General features: G+C 41.7%; 1 protein-coding gene across 2 annotated transcripts in view; it reads left to right on the top strand.

Annotated features, from left to right (window-relative positions):
• The first annotated feature begins 2797 nt into the window (after positions 1–2797).
• CUL4B (cullin 4B) overlaps positions 2798–18912 on the top strand; it is a 37353-nt gene continuing 21238 nt past the window's right edge. The window contains exons 1-10 of one of the 2 annotated variants that reach the window (XM_077308720.1): positions 2798–3080; positions 3862–4401; positions 8270–8385; positions 12807–12910; positions 13981–14050; positions 15072–15145; positions 16168–16330; positions 17136–17225; positions 18252–18334; positions 18739–18806. In XM_077308720.1, the coding sequence (XP_077164835.1) occupies positions 3029–3080; positions 3862–4401; positions 8270–8385; positions 12807–12910; positions 13981–14050; positions 15072–15145; positions 16168–16330; positions 17136–17225; positions 18252–18334; positions 18739–18806 (1360 nt within the window). In that variant the 5' untranslated portion in view covers positions 2798–3028. Of the gene's footprint in view, positions 3081–3127; positions 3269–3861; positions 4402–8269; positions 8386–12806; positions 12911–13980; positions 14051–15071; positions 15146–16167; positions 16331–17135; positions 17226–18251; positions 18335–18738; positions 18807–18912 lie in introns of those variants that run through there. The other variant, XM_077308721.1, reaches the window with a different exon arrangement.

Here is an 18912-nt window from a genome sequence, read left to right as displayed (position 1 = left end):
CGAATGAAACACCCTGCGTCACCAGCAGGAAGGGGAGGAAAGACTACATTTCCCATCAGGCATTTCGTCTAAGGAACGTTAAAGCCGGTAGTTGAGACAGCCTTTTTTCCCTCATAGCGTTGGCACAAGCGTTGCCATGGAGACCTTCATCAGTTTACTTTGGCCCACGCACCACAGCCAGCTACCGAGAGCGGATTTAAAGTGCCCCATTTATGACCTGGAGCTGCCTCAAAGATAAATGCTCCCTTCTCACTTAGAAAATAACATAATTTAACGGCAGATTCAAGCGGCTAGCCGCGTTGGCCTGGATTAAAACAACAAAATTTGAGTCCAACTGTACCTCTAAAACCAAAGATTTATTCAAGATGTGAACTTGCGTGTGCATGCACTATTCCTTAGTCAATTGAACAGGGATCATAAGAGTACAGATATAAGGAGAAAGTACATTAGTACACTGCGTCATAACGTCCAAATATGCAGTTGGATATTTTTTTGCTAGAAAAGTCAATCAGTCCTATGGGTTCAATCACTCCAATGTTTTTGTAAATTCAACCCATAGGATTGATTGACTTTTTGAGCAAAAAATTATCCAACTGCATATTTGGACATTACGCATGCACTCAAAAGCTCATGCCTTGAATAATGTACTGGCACTAATTGCAGTGAGGTAATCATGTTAGTCTGTTGTGACAAAAAGGTGCCACAGGACTTCTGTTTTATTCTGCTATAACATACTAACATCCATTCCATTGAAGTAGCAAAGTTTTAAACATTTTAACATGTTTTTGTTTTACCATAAATTTTGTAGTCTTCAAATTATTCCATTATAAAACTATGTATGCCTTGCCTAACTAGAATAGTGGTAAAAAGAAGTGTGGTAAAGTTATGCTAATCTTATTAAACAATTAGGAAATGCACAAAGCCTAGTGATTTTTATTTATTTATTATATTTATATATACCACCCTCCCCGGGGGCTCAAGACGGTTTACATAATAACAAAAGAACAATACATGGAATTTAAAAAAATTCTTGGCTTAACCAAACTGTGATTATGTTAAAACCTAGAATAAATGTTAATTTCTACAGCGATGAAGTCAAACTTACTGAAGTTTAACCCAGTAATTTCAGACTAGAGTCTTCCTTTAAAGTTCTTCTGTTGATAAAAAGTCACTCTTAGTTTAACATAACCTGAGTAAACTATTGGTCAAAACCTATATTGTCGACTCTGGGTGACAACCAAAAATGCCATGCACTGAACTTGGGACTTTCTGCAAACCAAGCAGATGCTTTACCATTCTTTCAAATTTCCAAACCAGTAACACTGGAAAAGAAAATGCTTTGATCTATACAAAAGAAACAGATCAAAAAGATTTGATATTTATTTTTTAATAAAACTAGCAATTCTTCAGATAAGAGTAATGACATGAACCTGGTTGCCTTATTGTGTGCTGCAATTTATATATTAGAGAAAATCAAATGGTAGATCAAAGAGTACCCATATTAAAAAGTAATTCAATTAGAGTTAAGTAAGTGTGAAATTTCATGCAAATCCATAACCTCTTGTTCACTTCAGCCTTGCAGTCTATTCTGCACTTGTTTTGAAGCTACAAACTTGGTTCTGCAAAGCTGTTTATGTGGAAGATTTTCACCAAGTTACCAGAAAAGGACAAAATAGAACAGAAATCTCTAAGCCTTCAAAGAATCTGCCTAACAACATAATCTCTACTAGAAAAGTAGGTCAATGTACATGTAAGAGGGGTATAACTGAATACAATTAGACTGCTACTTTTTCAACACAAAGATGAAAGTACGTAAGAATAGAGGTTGAATGAATTAACAGAAACTGTCAAAAAATTACACAATATAAATATGTAGATAGGTTCTGATTATGAAAAGCCAAGAGAAAATGATTAGTACTGAAAAAGCTGATTCTAGTGTATAAGTGTTAGGGAGAGATATTTATTATTGCCTTAATTAGTGCCTTATTTGAGTCTCCCAAATAAAGACTCAAAGTGGCTTACATTGTTCTGTGAGGTAGTTAACACTGAGAATGTGTGACCAGCTCAAGGTACTTTGGAGCTGTTCCATTAAACTCAGAATCACAGAATCAGAGTTGGAAGAGGCCATACAGGCCATCTAGTCCAACTCCCTGCTCAACACAGGATCAGCCCAAAGCATCCAAGAAAAGTGTGTATCCAACCTTTGCTTGAAGACTGCCAGTGAGGGGGAGCTCACCACCTCCTTTAGGCAGCCTATTCAACTGCTGATCTACTCTGACTGTGAATTTTTTCCCCTGATATCAAGTCTATATCGTTGTACTTGTAGTTTAAACCCATTACTGCGTGTCCTTTCCTCTGCAGCCAACGGAAACAGCATCCTGCCCTCCTCCAAGTGACAACTTTTCAGATACTTAAAGAGGGCTATCATGTCCCCTCTCAGCCTCCTTTTCTCCAAGTCCCTCAACCTATCTTTATTGGGCTTGGTCCCTTGGCCCCAGATCATCCTCGTCGCTCTCCTCTGTACCCTTTCACCAGCACTTGTGTATAAATCAGTACACGATTGTCTCTTAATGGAAAGTTAAGCACGCTTAACGCTGCATAGGATCAATCAGCCAAATTTCTGCACATGATGGTGAGAGGCAAATTGAAACCAGGGAAGGAACCGAGGCGTTCCCCACAACCCATTCCTGGCCAACGAAAAAAGGGGAGAACACGCCTAAGCCTGCCCCTGAAACGGGCGGGGAGGAGTCTAGGGATAGAAGCGGCATTCGAGAGATTCCTACCTCCCCTTCCTGCCAAACTTTTACTCCCCCCAACCCCACCGGGAAGCCCACACGGGGCTTCCGATGGGGCTCAAATGCCGTCGTGCCACGAGAAAACGAAAGGCCACCAGTAAAGCCGTTACGGAAGGCCACAAGGATCAGCCCGCCCCCCCTTTCTGGGAGCAAAAGTGCCGTGGCCCCGCCTCTTTCCATAAGGGAGCTTCAAGCGCTGAAGCGCGAGGATTTTCTACCGGACCAGCCGCCCCATGGCCGGGCGCGCGAGAGGCCAGCAGCAACCCGGCAACATGATCACTTCCGGTAGGTCAGAGGACAGAGGAAGGCGAGTGCGGTGCTAGGTAGCGGGAGGGAGGGGGGGGGGTAGGCCGAGGCGGAGGTTGAAGAGGATGCCAGAAAAGGCCGAGGCGTGACAGACAAGGCCGGCCACCTTCCTGCCAGAGCCTGGCCAGCCTCATTCGTCTGACGGATCCCCACGGGGAGAACTCGAGGTCGGTTCCAAAGCTCCCGGCAATGCTTCCGGGCGGGGCGGCTTCCCGGCATGCCTAGCGACCGGATGCGCCGCCATCTTTAGCCTTCCTGCCTCCCAGCTCTAGTATTGACAATAACAAGCCGCGATTCCTGGCCGGTCTCCCTCCCCCCTCCCTCTCTATCGACCACGAAAGAGGAGGAGGAAGTGGAGGGGAAGTGAGAGAAGGGAGCACGACTCCCCTCTCCCCCCTCAGGAGAGAGGTGGCCTCGGACGGGGAAGACCGTGAGAAAGGGGACCCTGCCTGCTTCTTGGAGCGGAAAAGGGGGCAGAGCCGAGAAGGAGGCCTGACAAAATCGGGAGCAGGGAGAGACGCCCGCTCCCCCGGGGCAGGCAGCACTCCCTGAAGAAGAAACCAACCAGAGGGGGAGGGCAGACAAGCGTTGTCCTCCTGATCGAGGGGGACCCGCTTGGCACGGAGGCACAAGTGTTGGACCCCGCCGGCGAGGCAGAGTTCTTCAGTTACCAACTCAGTCTCTTTCTGCGTGTCTGTCACACCAGAAGGATTTGATGCCCTTCAGCCTGCTCACCTCTGTGTGTTCATGTTTCCCACAGGTTTCTCTTCCCCCAACCCCTCAGCAGCAGCGGCTCAGGAGGTCAGACCTGCCACTGATGGTAGCAGCAGTAGTTCCTCTTCGTCCTCCTCCAAGAAGAGAAAATTAAATAGTAATAGTAACAGCAGTGAGAGAGAGGAGGTTGACGCCATCTCCTCGTGCTCTTCTCTTCTTTCCAAAACCAACTCTTCCTCCACATCCTCTGTCAACACCATCGCTTCTACTGCCTCCTGTTCCTCCTCAGGGGTTTCCTCTTTCAACCATCACCTGCAGAAAAAGTTGCGCTTTGAGGACTCATTGGATTTTATTGGACTTGATGTGAAGATGGCTGAAGAATCTTCCTCTTCTTCCTCTTTATCACTTGCTGCCTCTTCTCAGCAGCAGCACCAGCAGCAACTCAAAAATAAAAGCCTTCTAATTTCCTCAGTAGCTGTGGGACACCACGCAAATGGCCTGACCAAAGCTGCCTCCTCTACTGTCTCCAGTTTTGCCAACAGTAAACCTGGTTCAGCCAAGAAGTTAGTGATCAAGAACTTTAAAGGTAATAAATAGCTGTTGTTCCTTATCTCTGTGCGGGGTTGAGATGGCCAGTAAGCTATAAAAATCACTGGGAACATTCAATACGCTCCTGTAATGGCTCATGTTAGCAGAGGCTGGGCCACCTATTGTGTCCTCACTACATCCAAGTGAAGCACTTTATTTTTCCCACAGGAGTAAATGACAGCATGCTGAATTGGGTTAAACCTGCTCCTATTTGCTGAGCCTGTAAACTGTCTTGAAAATTGACATGTTTTCCATCAACTGCTTCACAGATTGCAGCCTGTTTTAGACCTTGTCCAAGAGAATTAACTTGTACCATTACCAGTGGAACCAACCTCCTACTGTATAGCTCCACTCTTTTCGTATCATAGCTCTGCTTATTCAATTTCTTAGTATGATGCTAGTGTGGAATATTATAGTACAATGATATCTTAAGCTTTTAAAAGTCTGGCAGTGTTTGAAACTGGTTCTTTAAAAATAGATATAATTGCAAAAATGTATGTGTATATATCCCATGGTTTCTCAGAAAAGTTTATGAAACTCCCTTAGGCAGTCATTTGAAGAATACACTTGTATGCAGCCTTCTGTTGTTCCCTATGAAAATGAATGAATTTGAGCAGTACTCCAATCATAAATGGAACTGCCTCCTCTTGAAATCACATATGAGAATTTTTTTGTTAGGCCAAAGCAGCAGCACTTTCCATATTGTCTACTTCTTACATCAGAATAGGATAATGAGTCTCCGGTGAGGGTGGTGTATAAATATAATAAATATACAATCAGCCGTATAGCTATGTAGCGTGAGTTGTTGATAATTTAATGGTTCTTTGTCATGGGGTACCTAATCTTGTCTGCTGGGGGAAGATCCTGTTCCCTGACGTTCCAGAGTAGAGCGAATGTGCTGTAGTAAGTGCTGGGTTGTTCAAATTCCTATTCTGCCATAAAGCTCACTATATGACCTTGAACCAGTCACTAACGGGAGGGACTGTGGCTTACTGGAAGAGCCTCTGTTTTGCATGCAGAAGGTTCAAGGTTAAATCCCTGGTATCTCCAGTTAAATGTATCAGACAGTCAGTGAGGTGAAAAACCTCTACCAAAGTCTCTGGCAAGGTGCTGTCAATCTTACTAGGCAGTACTGACCTTGATGGACTGGTAATCTGATTCCATATAAGGCAGCTTCATACGTGTCCATGTTGGACCTACATCACGGGCTTGTTAGACTATAATGGACAAAAGACAGCAATCTGCAACAAAACTCCATAAGATATGGTAAAAATGCCTCCATTGGAAAATATTTCCTTATGTTTGGAAATTAATATGGGACTAGGACTTATTCCTAGATTTGGCACAGGTAGAATGAGAACTGGACAAACTGAATAAATCCTGACTGAGCCATCAGTCACTGCCAGGTGACATTATTCAGGTATAGAGATAAAAATTCTTGAATAAATCAAGTCTTTGAATAGAATCCTGGCATAAAAGTCCTGCAGAAAGTCACTGTACACATAAGGGACAGATAGGCAAAACCATACAGAGCAATACATGTTCAGTTGTAAGGCAGGTATGAAAGTATTTTCTTTTTCGAAGGAATGCTTTATTGGGTGGGAAAATCATTGGTTCTTATCCCCGCCTCCAAGAAACTTCTTGTTTGCCTTTGATCATTATGTGTGCATTTTCCTTTCAACATATGCTTCCTGGGCCTTCATAAAAGTTCTGGTCAAAACTGAAAAATGCAAAATTCCTTGAGGATGAGAATACTTATATACATGCTTATTTTGGGATTAGATTGGTGGCTACAATATATTGGATATACAAATGGTATTGGACATTAGACAGGTTACATGAAGAGAACACATAACAAATGGAGAAATGCATTTTATCTATTGTGTATATCCATATTTTATTTATTTCTATTTATTCATTCTATTTGTAGCCAGCCACTCCCACACAGTGGTTTTAGCAGGTAACAGTACAAATGTGACCCACAATAAAATCCTTTAAGATAAAACCAATTAACCCACCCATAGTGGTGACAGTAACCCTTCCCCCATTCCACAGGCTTTGGTGTAGTGCCTCAGAGCATACCAGGTAAACCTGATGACCTGACTTCAGGGAAGGACCCAGGTCTAATTGCCCTGGCCTCAACCTAGGACCCGAAGTGCTCAATTTTACATGTCTGGTGGAATTAGGAAGGTTCCATCAGGGTTCTCAGCTCTCCTGGGAGCTCATTCCACCACGTCAGGTCCAAGACCGAGAAGGCCCTGGTTGAGGACAGGCGAACCTTCCTTGGGCCAGGGACCTCCAACAGATTTGCACTCACAGAGTGTAGTGCCGTTTGGGGGGCATAAGGCGATAGGCAATCCTGCAGATGTGTGGGATCCAGACCACGATGGCCTTAAAGGTTAATAGCAAAACTTTGAACCTGATCTGGGCTACAACCAGCAACCAATGCAGCTCCCTCAGCACTGGCTGGATATGGGCCCTCTAAGGTGTTCTCATGAGGACCCCAGCAGCTGCATTCTGCACCAGCTGCAGTTTCCAGGTCAGAAGCAAGGGCAGGCCTGTGCAGAGTGAGTTACAGAAGTCCAGTCTGGATGTGACTGTTACATGGATGACTGTAGCTAAGCAACTCGCGGACAGATAGGGCACTAGTAGCCTTGCCTGGTGAAAATGGAAAAACGCCAAGCAGGCTACTCTAGTGACCTGGGCCCCCATAGACAGGGAGGCATCCAGAATCATTTCCAAGTTCCTGGCTGAGGGCAAGATGTCAAGTTGCACCCCAGCCAGGGTGGGTAGGCACACTTTGAATTGTAGTATCTAGGTTACGAGATATGTAGGTTACTAATTAAAGAGACTCAGCGTGGACACTTGCTTCATAAAACTGTCTGTAGAAAATGATAAAAAACATTATAGGATACCATTATAGGATACTTGACTTTCTCTTGTCAAGAGAAAAGTGTCTTCCATCCCAACACCATGCTGAAGTTTGGTGAACTACATTAGAAAGGGAGTTCTAGAGCTTATAGCATTTCAGGATGACAGTTCTCTCTACATATTTTAAAGTTTTTTTTTTAATATTCACCCATGAAAGCTTGAATTTTTTTTAGACTCAGAAAGAACAGTATCTCCCCAGAGCAATCCCGTTTCACAGGCCAGCAATTCCTTGCAAAGGAATAGTCACTGCTAATGGGAAAACTCCGCAGACTTTTGTATCCTTTCATTGTGGATGAATCTAGAATTTACTGGTCTAACAGGATCATTTTTGGACAGAGCTGTGTTCTTTTTTTATTTACCAGAAAATAGGAAAAAGACCCACCGTTATACATATGTATCCATATATTTGCATGGTGTGTGCTCGTAGAGACTATGTGTACTTACATGGAGACATAAATACAGATTGTTCTGGATCAATGGCTCTCAACCTGGCGGCCGAGACCCCTTTGGGGGTCAAACAACCCTTTCACAGGGGTCATGGCAGGGCAAGCAGCTTGGCCGGTGTAGATTGAGATAGAGCGTCTGGAGCAGCAGAAAAGAGCGAGATCGGCATGGTGGGACAAGAGGCAGAAATGAACTGAGAAAATTCGGGGGGGGGGGGGGACCAATTTATATACAATCATGAACAATGGATCTTCACGCCATTGGTCAGTTTTGGTTTAATTTCTGTGAAAGAACACTTGCATAATTTAATGTTTGGGGGTCACCACAACATGAAGAACTGTATTATCAGCGGCATTAGGAAGGTTGAGAAGTAATTGGGATGGGGGGGCATGTCACTGTTGAAAGTTCTGTATTTGAGCTTCTAATTCTTGCATTCTTAAATTGTGTATTTACAGCTATCAAAGGATTCTGATTTTTTTCATATCTTCCAGACAAACCTAAACTGCCAGAAAATTATACAGATGAAACCTGGCAAAAACTGAAGGAAGCTGTAGAAGCAATTCAAAATAGCACTTCAATTAAATACAATTTAGAAGAGCTCTATCAGGTAAGCGTTAAAATATTAAAGCTTTCAGAGTGGCAGGTGGAGTCCTGTATACCTACAAACAGTCCTGTTTTAGGGTTTATTCACTGTGGGGGTACTGTCAACTACTTATTTGAGTTGGATGTTAAATGCAATTACAGACCTGTAATTCTTCTCTTGATGAGGAGCAGGTTCTGGTTGATTAGAAGACCAATTCAAACGATTCAATTTTGGACTTGTTTTTTATCCCAGCTGTCTGTCTTTTCCCCTTTTCCCCACCAAGGACCCAGTAAGAAAGTTCAGATAGTGAATTGATTTGCTGAGCAGTTGGAGCCCAGGCTTCTTATATAACCATGATGGATCTTAAACACTTGTCTTTTTCTTTCTTGGGAGTTCATTCAGAAAAAGGGATGAGAAATAGAATGGTGAATGCCCTATACAAATGTCTCATGCCCTCAGTCCACTTAAAGTCCAATTCTAATAGAGTTGATTAGTATCTTTACTAAGCACTTGTGTACATTATATTTGCTCAACTCACAGCAATTACAATGGACTAGGTTTTGAAGCATTATTCTTTTAGCATGCTGGTATGTTGCTTACCAAAAGATTGTTTGGCATTGTTGTGGAGTTTCACAACAGCATGTATTTTGGGGTAAACTACATTTATTCAGTCAGCCCATTCAACCATCTCAGGATGAGCTGTCCTTGTACACATTCTCTGGAAGACTATCAGGCTCCTAAGGGCAAGGTTTTGTGGACCCTCTTGTGTATGAGATTCTGAAGGCTTCATGGTGGTCATTTCTATTGGGACCATTTGTTTGAATCTAAAAATAAACACCTTGTGTTAAAAATAGTCATATAAATTGCCAGTGATGTGAATGCTAAATAAACCAGTTCTGCTCCAGAGCAGCTGCTCAGTAAATGGATCCAATTCCCCATGAGCCTTTAGGCATCATTATCTAAACTATAGCAGAAAAGTCATTTTCTTCCACATACCTAAAAAAATAATTCTTCTTCTCTTTTGAGCAGCAATAAACTTGTTATCATGCTACTTCCTTTACTATTAAAAATAAAAAGCAAGCATTTTGAGTCCCTCATTTTTGTGATGCTTGTTAAATAGTTTTGAAGTACAACTGTTTGTTCTAGCCTGCTTTCTCCCAGCCTGTGTGACTTGGAGGTCCTCCATCTCAGATGTGTCTGTTCAGTTCTTTGGAGATTTCTGTTAATTCATTCTTACTATAAGTAAGTTGATTGTGTGGTGCCTTTTAAGATATATGCTGCTTTATATAGGAACTGAATTCATATTAATTACAAATGAAGAAAAGATAGTTCCCTACCTCCAAAACTAAATTTCAGTAGTTGGGTTGGATTAATTAATTAATTGAAGCAAATATAGGTCTGTGCATTTAGACTTTGTCTTAGCATTTCTGTAGTACAAGTATTAAACACCCTACACATGCATTCTCAAAAGAGTCTTACTATCTCTATATTGCAGATACGGCAGTTGAGGTTCATAAGTAGTGAGGGGGGTGAATATTGGCATGGGGACATTGTGACAGATCTGCTTAGCCACTGTATTGAACCACTTTGGTAACTTCTAGTTGTCATGCGGGAACATTAACATTAACATCTCTCACAACGGGAGAATTCCCAGAGGGATTGATAGAGGCAGTACGTCCACTACTGAAAAAAACATCTTTAGACCTGCAAGAGCCTGATAACTACCGACCCATCTCGCACCTAGCATTTCTGAGAAAGATGGTAGAAAGGGCTGTTGCAAACCTATTAATGGCATTCCTGGAAGAAGCTTTGGTCCTAGACCCATCCCAGTCAGGTTTCTGGCCTGGTCATGGGGTAGAGACGGCGCTAGTCACCCTGCCACCGACAACTTACTTGCGGAATTCCACAAGGAGAGGTCCTCTCTCCTATTAAACATCTTCATGTGCGCTTTTGCACAACTGGTACGGAAGTTTGATGGAGGTCCTGTGGCTAGGTAGGAAGGGCCCGTGTGAGAAAGCATGTCTGCCCATCCTGGATGGTGTGCAGCTCTCTACGGCTCACTCTGCCAGAACCTGGGTGTGATTCTGGACACTTTCCTCATAATGGAAGCCCAGGTCGCAAAGGTAGCGTGGCTGGGATTTTACCATCTCTGCCAATTCAAGCTCCTAGCGCCCTACTTGGTCCCGGAACATGTAGCCACGGTGATCTATGCAACGGTCACCCCTAGGCTGGATTTCTGTAACTCACTCTACGCTAGGATGCCCTTAGCCTTGACCCAGAAACTACAGCTGGTCTGAAACGCAGTGACCAGGATCCTTCAACAACACCGTGGAGGTCCCACATCTGGCCCATACTCCATCAAGCTGCAGTGGTTGCCAGTTGAATTCTGGATCAGGCTAAAGGTTCTAGTAATTACCAAGGCCATACATGGTCAGGGCCCAGTGTACCTGAGGGACCGCCTCTCTGCCTATGCCCCCAAAAGAGCTCTATGCTCCACCACCACCAACCGGCTAATGGTCCCTGGCCCTAAAAAAGCCCACCTGGCCTCGATCAGGGCCAGAATATTCTCGCCTCCACCTGGTGGAATGCGCTCCCGGAGGAGATCAGGGCCCTGTTGGAGCTAAAACAGTTCCACAGGGCCTGCAAAAAGGGAGCTCTTCTGCCAGGCATTTGGTTGAGACCAGGCATAACCAACAACATCTGCAGTGCCCCTGCCCCCTCCCTCTCAGAAATCCATCAATGTGCTCTGCTCCTGAACCTGTTTGCACTGTTACCACTGTTACAATTATCAGTTAGTAGTATTAATATTATGGTTACTTATGTTATGGACTGTTTCTTGTATTGTTTATACGTTTTATGTATATAAATATAATATATATTGGCATATAAATATAATAAATAAATTAATTAAGCACTTTTTCGGCCAAAACAAGTATGTAAATTGTGATAGAACCATAACCTCCAGGAGATCAATGCTAAGCAAAGTTAAAGCATGGAGTAAGTGTGAAAGCACCAGCATTCTTGGTCTGAATATTGCTCATTACCTAGCCTCAGGAACTTTTTGATATTCTTCCTTTCCTCATTTTTCATGTGGATATTATCATAGGGTGCTTCTTCCAACTCCCAACTTTTGTGCCCAGTGAAAGGGGGGGCTGTTCTGATTCTTGGTCTTTAACTTAACAGAATGCGTGCAAAATATAATCGTTGGTATTTAAATGTATAACATTGAGCAGATGGGCTTAGATAGTAGCCATATGTAACAAGTGATTTGAAACAGCATCTGCTGTTAAGAAGGCTGCATTTACTTTCTAAAGTGCCCAGTTTGCAGGACATCATGAAAGAACTTTGGGAGCCTTGTTGAATGAATCTGCCTCCTGGGTACCATCCTTAGTCTTGACTAGGCAGAGCAGACTCCTTTGAAAAAAGAGCTCTAAGAGAGTCGATATTAAAGGAAGCTCAGACCTTCAGGCAGTGTCAAGCCCACATCAGTTCTTCCGAGGAATCTGTAGGAGAAGCTCTGAGCAATTGCATTCTGCCAATTGTAGCTATACAGTGACAATGTAGCTAATGAATGCAAATTCCCAGAATCCTTCCTGTGTCCACCTATAACAAGGTCTCTGCACCAGGGGATGGACCATCATGTGTGATTCAGTAATGCTTCTAACTGAGCTGAATTAGAAAAGCTGTTGCTAAAGGGATGATTATACGTCTGACATCTTTCCACCCTCCCTGTTTTCTTCTTCCTGTTGTACCCATGCAGAACTTGTGCTAGACCAATATGAATTATTTCCAGAGGATGGCAGTATCATCATTAGAAATATTTTCCTGAGTGTCCTAGTTAAGTCTCTTTGAGTTATTAAGAAAGCTGTCTCGTTCTCATAAACTCTGTCCCCTGCAGCTGAGAAGGTGAAGGAAGCAAATGCTGGAAGGAGAATATTAGGGAATTTGTTCTATTGCTGTGGCTCTTTACATACAACTCTCCTTGAACAAAAAGGAAACCATACTCTTTGCTGTAGAAAACCAACTATCTGTGTTTCTTCAAGCAAGACTATATGATAATTCATTTTGATAGTTGGTATTGTGCTTAGAATCTTCAAAATTATCCTCAGTGACAATTGATGGGCTATACATTTAGAATCTGTGTATTCAGTGCTGCCTTGTGTTGGGTTAGTGAGTATTTTTAGAGATGGTAATGTAAAAGCTAATTATTGAATTTAAAAATGCTAGCTGTTCTCACATCAGACAGACCCAGATGATTTAGAAATATCTAGGAAGAACTCTCTTAGACTTTTGTTCTTTAAAATACCATATAAATAAGCAGGTTTAGATTAGAGATGGGATTCCAAAATCACATGTAGGGTTCAAAGCCAGTTATACTGTTCACATTTTTTATTTGGAGTTTCCCTTAAATCTGTGTATCTCACTTACTTTTTGTGCTTTTACAGGCTGTTGAAAATCTCTGCTCCTACAAGATTTCTGCTAATTTGTACAAACAATTAAGACAGATTTGTGAAGACCACATCAAAGCACAGATTCATCAGTTCAGAGAATATCCTTTTGATTAGTAAATCATTAATGTTACAAAGATGAATTTTATCTTCTTGCCTCTGGCTTTGGAATCCTGTAAACAACATTTTGATAATATAATAGATTAAGAAGCAGCCAGAATTATTATTTGTGGCAAGACTGTGTGATGAAGCTTTGGCTCTTCGTGAAGTGATAGTGCAAAACCTAATGATTATATGCCAGTTTGGAAGGCATAGAAGTAGTACAGACATTTGAACAGGACAGAAGGAATCAAAATATTAATGTTTAATTATCAAAGAGTGATTAACAAGAGAAGTATCTTATGTTCAGGGCTGATGAGGTTATGGACAATCCTAGAATTAAAAATGGGGTTCTAGTCATAACTAATAACTACTCTAACTTCTTATATTTCCTGAGGAACATCTCATGCCATATTCACTGCAGATTTTAACATCTCATGTGTTTAAACTTGAATTTTAGAGGTTGGGAGTTCTTACTGTGGGGGATGGTGTGGAAGAAGTCAGGTATTCAAATCTCTTGATTTGTTGCTGTTCTTCTAATGGCTACAGTTCAGAGATATGTGCATGCCACATTTTTTTCTTCCCTTGCTCTCAATCATTCATTTATCAGTACCTTGAAGTCTTTTGTTTGTTTTGTTTGTTTTAAGTGCAAGGAAGCAATTTGAGGTCTACATTTTTGAAAGGAAATTAACAAGAAAATCTTAGGTGTATGCCAGGCTCTGTGCATGATTGTGACACCAGATCACAAATCATCTGATATGGAAGGCTGGTTTTTCATGTGGCTATACTCCAACAGAACTGCATCACAGTAAATGTTTGATAAACACTGTACCCTTATATTAGTACTGAGAATTAGTTCTGGTGTTTGTGCTTTTAGCTGACTTTAGGTGGATATTTGGACTTAGGAGCCATATCCAAAATTAAAACATACAAATGCTTTAAAATTTAGCTTGACTTTTAGAATTAATAAAATTAGTTTTTAAAAATTAATAATGGTGTAGAGCTGTGGTGTCATTAGCCTCTTGGTTTTTTACATCATAATTTGTTAAGACATTCTTAACTGATTCCTTATGGATTCGTTGGACAGTGTTCTTTTTCTTAAGAAAATAGACAAGTGTTGGCAAGACCATTGCAGACAGATGGTAAGGTTTACTCTCAATTTAAAGACTACTTAAGTAAGCTTGCTCCAAAGGCCACTGCCTGCAGCTCCCTAAAAGCTTGCCTAGAAGGTCCAGGATCCTAAAATAGGTTTTCAGGGAGCACAGGTAGAGGTGGGGAACGAAGATTGACAATGTGCACACCTGTGAGAATATAAATGCTTTTGGCTTGTACAGCAGGATCTGTGGATCTGACCCTGTTTGTCCTCATTGCCTGCAAATAATTTTTGGCCTGTAAATAACCCACTACCTGGTATTGTCTTATAAATAACCCTGAATCTTATAGTCACACCAACATTACTTTTTTGTTAGTCACATGCTCAGAAATAATTAATGGTATTTAGAACATAATTTTTATCTTTCTGCTTTTCTGGATTCTGACATTTTTGTCTGATTTGTACCTTCTTTGGGCTATTTCTGGATTTTAAGCTTAGCTCGTGTTGTATCATTACATTATACAACATACAAGTCACAACATGTATGTTAAGATATCCCTCCTTGTATACAGTTTCTTTCTATTTCTGATTTGTTCCATCACCAAGCTTTGGGTTGGACAACAACATTGAGATATTGCGTATAAAATGAATCCCCAGCAGTTAAAATCATATTTAGTGTATGTTAGGCAAAACGAGAATGGCTTCTGGAGGTACCCTGGTTCAGATTTTGGTACTCTGGCTCAGATTTTGGGATGAATCTGGGCTGAATGGAATTTCATAGTGCCAGTTGCCATTATTTTGGTACTTGAAACTTAGCACATGGAAAGGCCAGTAAAGGGAAATGCACTCTATTAATAATCATCATTAATCATAAAGGAATAGAAGGGAGAAACTTCATAACCTTGCTGTTGTAAGTATACACATTTGAATATATATCCCACTGAAACAGCATTTCCTTCCCAGTAAATATGTTTAGGGATAGGGCACAAGAATAAGCTCTTATGTGTCTACATATGATAGACATAATATGCTTAATTTCATGCACAGCCTTATGCCTTGTTTCTTTACAGATAATGATTAGAAGTATCTTTTTGTTTCTGGATCGAACCTACGTACTTCAGAATTCAATGCTGCCATCAATTTGGTGAGAAATACTAGTATAGATCTCTTTTTTAAGATTTCCAAATGCTCTCTCAAATGTAGATAAGCAGTTTTTCTTAATTTCTGTTTTGACTGATGGATGCAAATTCTCTATGAAATGAAAACGTTTATTGCATTAATAGCTTGTGTATGCTGATTTTAGGTAACATAACAGTTAAGAGATCAAATAGTGTCTCGTGTTAATTCATGCCCAGTAATGCGTATAGGGAATCAGCAGGGCTTTCTGAGCTAATTCAGTCATTTTCAGAGTTTTCAAATACTAATTTAGGCTGAGATACTTTAAAATTTTTCCAAGCTTGTCTTTTGTTTGAAAGAGTACACAGTGTTTAGTATTTACCAACATTTCCATCCATGTAACAGTGCATCGTTCATACACATAAATGTACCTGTGACTGTTACTTGTGGATATAAATCTCAGATTTTATAATCATAACTAATATGGTGCCTTTGAGTGTTCTGAAATATGTGCTTGCTTTGTACATCTGCTTAGTACTTCTGAAATCTGACAAGATCTTGTATAAGTGACAGTTACAGACAACCTGGTCAGAATTTCTGAGTGCTGAATGTGAGGTATGAGTATACTTGTTCACCTTTACCCTTTTATCTCTGGTTATAATACACAGCCAAATACCAGAGGGGCAGAAGAAAATAGTATTCCTCTAATTCAGGGGTAGTCAAACTGCGGCCCTCCAGATGTCCACGGACTACAATTCCCAGGAGCCCTTGCCAGCATTCGCCAGCGAATGCTGGCAAGGGCTCCTGGGAATTGTAGTCCATGGACATCTGGAGGGCCGCAGTTTGACTACCCCTGCTCTAAATCAACCATTACTTTGGTAGAGGGTTCATGCCATGAGTACGTAAAAACTATGGTTCATTTCCACATACTTAGGTGGCTAGTCACTTGTAACAAAATGGATATATGCCAAGGTTTCTGGTATAATTCTGCATGTGCCTGTGGACTCTGCTTCATTTTGGTGTGTTTAAAATTCGCTGCTTTTCCTTCAGGGATATGGGGCTAGAGTTATTCAGGACTCATATAATCAGTGATCAGAAGGTTCAGAACAAGACTATTGATGGCATTCTTCTGTTGATTGAGAGAGAGAGAAATGGCGAGGCTATTGACAGGAGCCTGCTCCGCAGCCTTCTAAGCATGCTTTCAGATTTGCAGGTGAGTAAAACACAGTTCTTTATTTAAGCCTACCCAAAGAAGTCACGGCTTACAATCTCAGATCGTTATTTCGAGTCCCTAGAAATGTGGCTAATCACACTTTAATTGCTGAACTAGGCCAACGGAGGCTTGAAACCAGAGCCTGGTCTCTTACCTTTAGGTATTGGATCAGTTTTCATTTTAGGGCTCAGTCAAGTAACCTGTTAAATTATCCTCACAATTCCAATTGGTCTTGCAGACTTTCTAACAAACCCCTCTCATTGGGCTTAGACTTGCACTCTTTGATGGATCTTGAGGAGAAAAGTATATATAAGCTCATAGCAAGAAGACTGGAGGACATTGTGTATCAAACCTTACTGTCGTTTACATCTCTATGTCGCTCTCCCTCTGTATGGAATATTATACCGTTATATAAAGTTATCCGCACCACCACCCACCTTACCATTATTGAAGCTTACCCCGACAGGAAAACTTTCATGCTTGCTCGGCTGAACTCTTTCCTTTCTAACGTTCTCTTAGGGAAGTATAACCGTATTCATTTATGGTCCCTGATCTTCTTCCTCATATTATTTTGAATCTCCCATATTGCATCATTTTTAGGCAAGGCTTTTAGAATTAATTCCTTCTTTTTAACGAAACTGAGTAACCTTGTTTGATTTTTAATTTTATTACTTTGTATTGCCTTAATTTTATTTCTCATTATGCCTTTAAGGCTTCTGTACCTGTATCTTATTTAAGCCTGTATAAGAGAGTAGCTACAGGAACCTCTTTTAAAAAGCAATTTACTTTTGTTTGTCCCCCCCAGATTTATCAGGATTCTTTTGAACACAGATTTTTGGAAGAGACAAATCGGCTGTATGCAGCAGAAGGACAGAGGCTAATGCAAGAAAGAGAGGTATTTTGTTGACCTGTTGATTAAAGTAGCCGTGAGATTGTTTAGCTCCTAACTTAAGAGTGAATGGTATCTCCTGTGACATTTGTCTCATAAATACCCATTCTGTATGGTGGTAGCTGCAGCAGACTGCTGCCAGTTCTTTGCAATGAGGCAGTTTGCCCTGCCACTTCCTGTGTCCCCATAGAGCACCGTTGATGGCATCGCACATTGTCCGCCGTGGATTTCTGCCTCAATGCGAGGCAGCCAGAGCAGAAAGGTTCTACCATGTTGGGGGTGGGTGGCAGGGGCCGTTTAGGAATGCAATAGCAATACTGCATTCCTAAACAAAAAATGTCCCAGGTGGCTTTAGCCACCTAGAGCATTTTTGTATCCCTTCTGGGACACTGTATTTGGTCCAGAGGAGGGGAAGACCCAGGCCTGGAAGGCCCAGCTCTTCTCTGCCACATGGGCTTGGCCCTGTTGGTGCCCGGGGCGGAAAAGGGAATGCAGAAATATCCGTGTTCCCTTGCCGCAGGGCAATGGATGGCCTGAATCAGGCCCGGGTTGGCGCCAACGTCACGTGAAAACAGTTTAACCCCACTGCCAGACGAGTGCCAGTCCAAACCTTATTCCCCGTGTGAAAAAGGTCAGAGAATAGCTAACAGGAGGCATACTGTCAGTGAAATGACTTGCTTGTCCAGGCTTCAGACCCAGTGTGGTATAGTAGTTAAGAGCAGCAATTTCTAATCTGGTGAGCTGGGATTAATACCCCGCTCATCCACATGCAGCCAGCTGTGTGATGTTGGCCTCGTCACACCCCTGATAGTGCTGCTCTGACCAAGCTGCCCTGTCTGAAGCTTTCTCAGCCTCACCTACCCCAAAGGGTGTCACAGGGAAGGCGATTGTAAACCACTTTGAGACTCCTTCACGTAGTGAAAAGTGCAGTATAAAAAACAGCTCTTCTTCTTTACTTCTCAAGAAGGCTATATTATGAGGTTTTTGAAGAGTTCCACTGTATTTAACTTTTCTGTTTCCCCAATCTGGCAGGTTCCAGAATATCTTCATCATGTGAACAAACGTTTGGAGGAAGAGCAAGACAGGATTATCACTTACTTGGATCAAAGCACCCAGTAAGTGTGTAAATCCCAATAATTGCTTTTTGCTGATGTGGGGGTTATGTACTAAATGTGGAGAACCAAGCAAGCTATAATTCCATCATTTGCCACCCTTGTCTTTCCCTTGTTACCTCACCCATAGCAATTGAAAATGATTTTTTTCCAAGCCCTGAAAACAGCCGAAGTGTTACATATATTATTTTGTTAGCTTCTGCATTTATTAGAAATTTTTAAGAAATGTGGGGGTGGGGCACGTCCAAACTGAGTCATGCTTTTTAAAATAATGATGTAAACCACAACATTTTAAATAGTTGGGATGCTACCATGTGAAGCATAGCTTCTAGTGTTCCAGTTGGTTGGTCTGAAAATGGTTTATGGTGAACCAAAGAAATGTAATTCTAAACCTTTTTTTCCTATAGAAAACCACTAATTGCTACTGTAGAAAAACAACTTCTAGGTGAACATTTAACAGCCATTCTACAGAAAGGTAATGTATCTTTCTTTATCGAAAATTTCTGTTTACTGCTTCTTTGGGGCTTTCATTTCCTGTGCTGTAAGGAAATGACATGGTCAGGTGCTGCTTTAACACCCTT

The sequence above is a fragment of the Paroedura picta genome, chromosome 13 (genome assembly GCF_049243985.1).
Source record: "Paroedura picta isolate Pp20150507F chromosome 13, Ppicta_v3.0, whole genome shotgun sequence".
NCBI classification, from domain to species: Eukaryota; Metazoa; Chordata; class Lepidosauria; order Squamata; family Gekkonidae; genus Paroedura; species Paroedura picta.
Note: the sequence above shows the minus strand (reverse complement) of the source record. Positions and strands in the feature narration are given on the sequence as shown.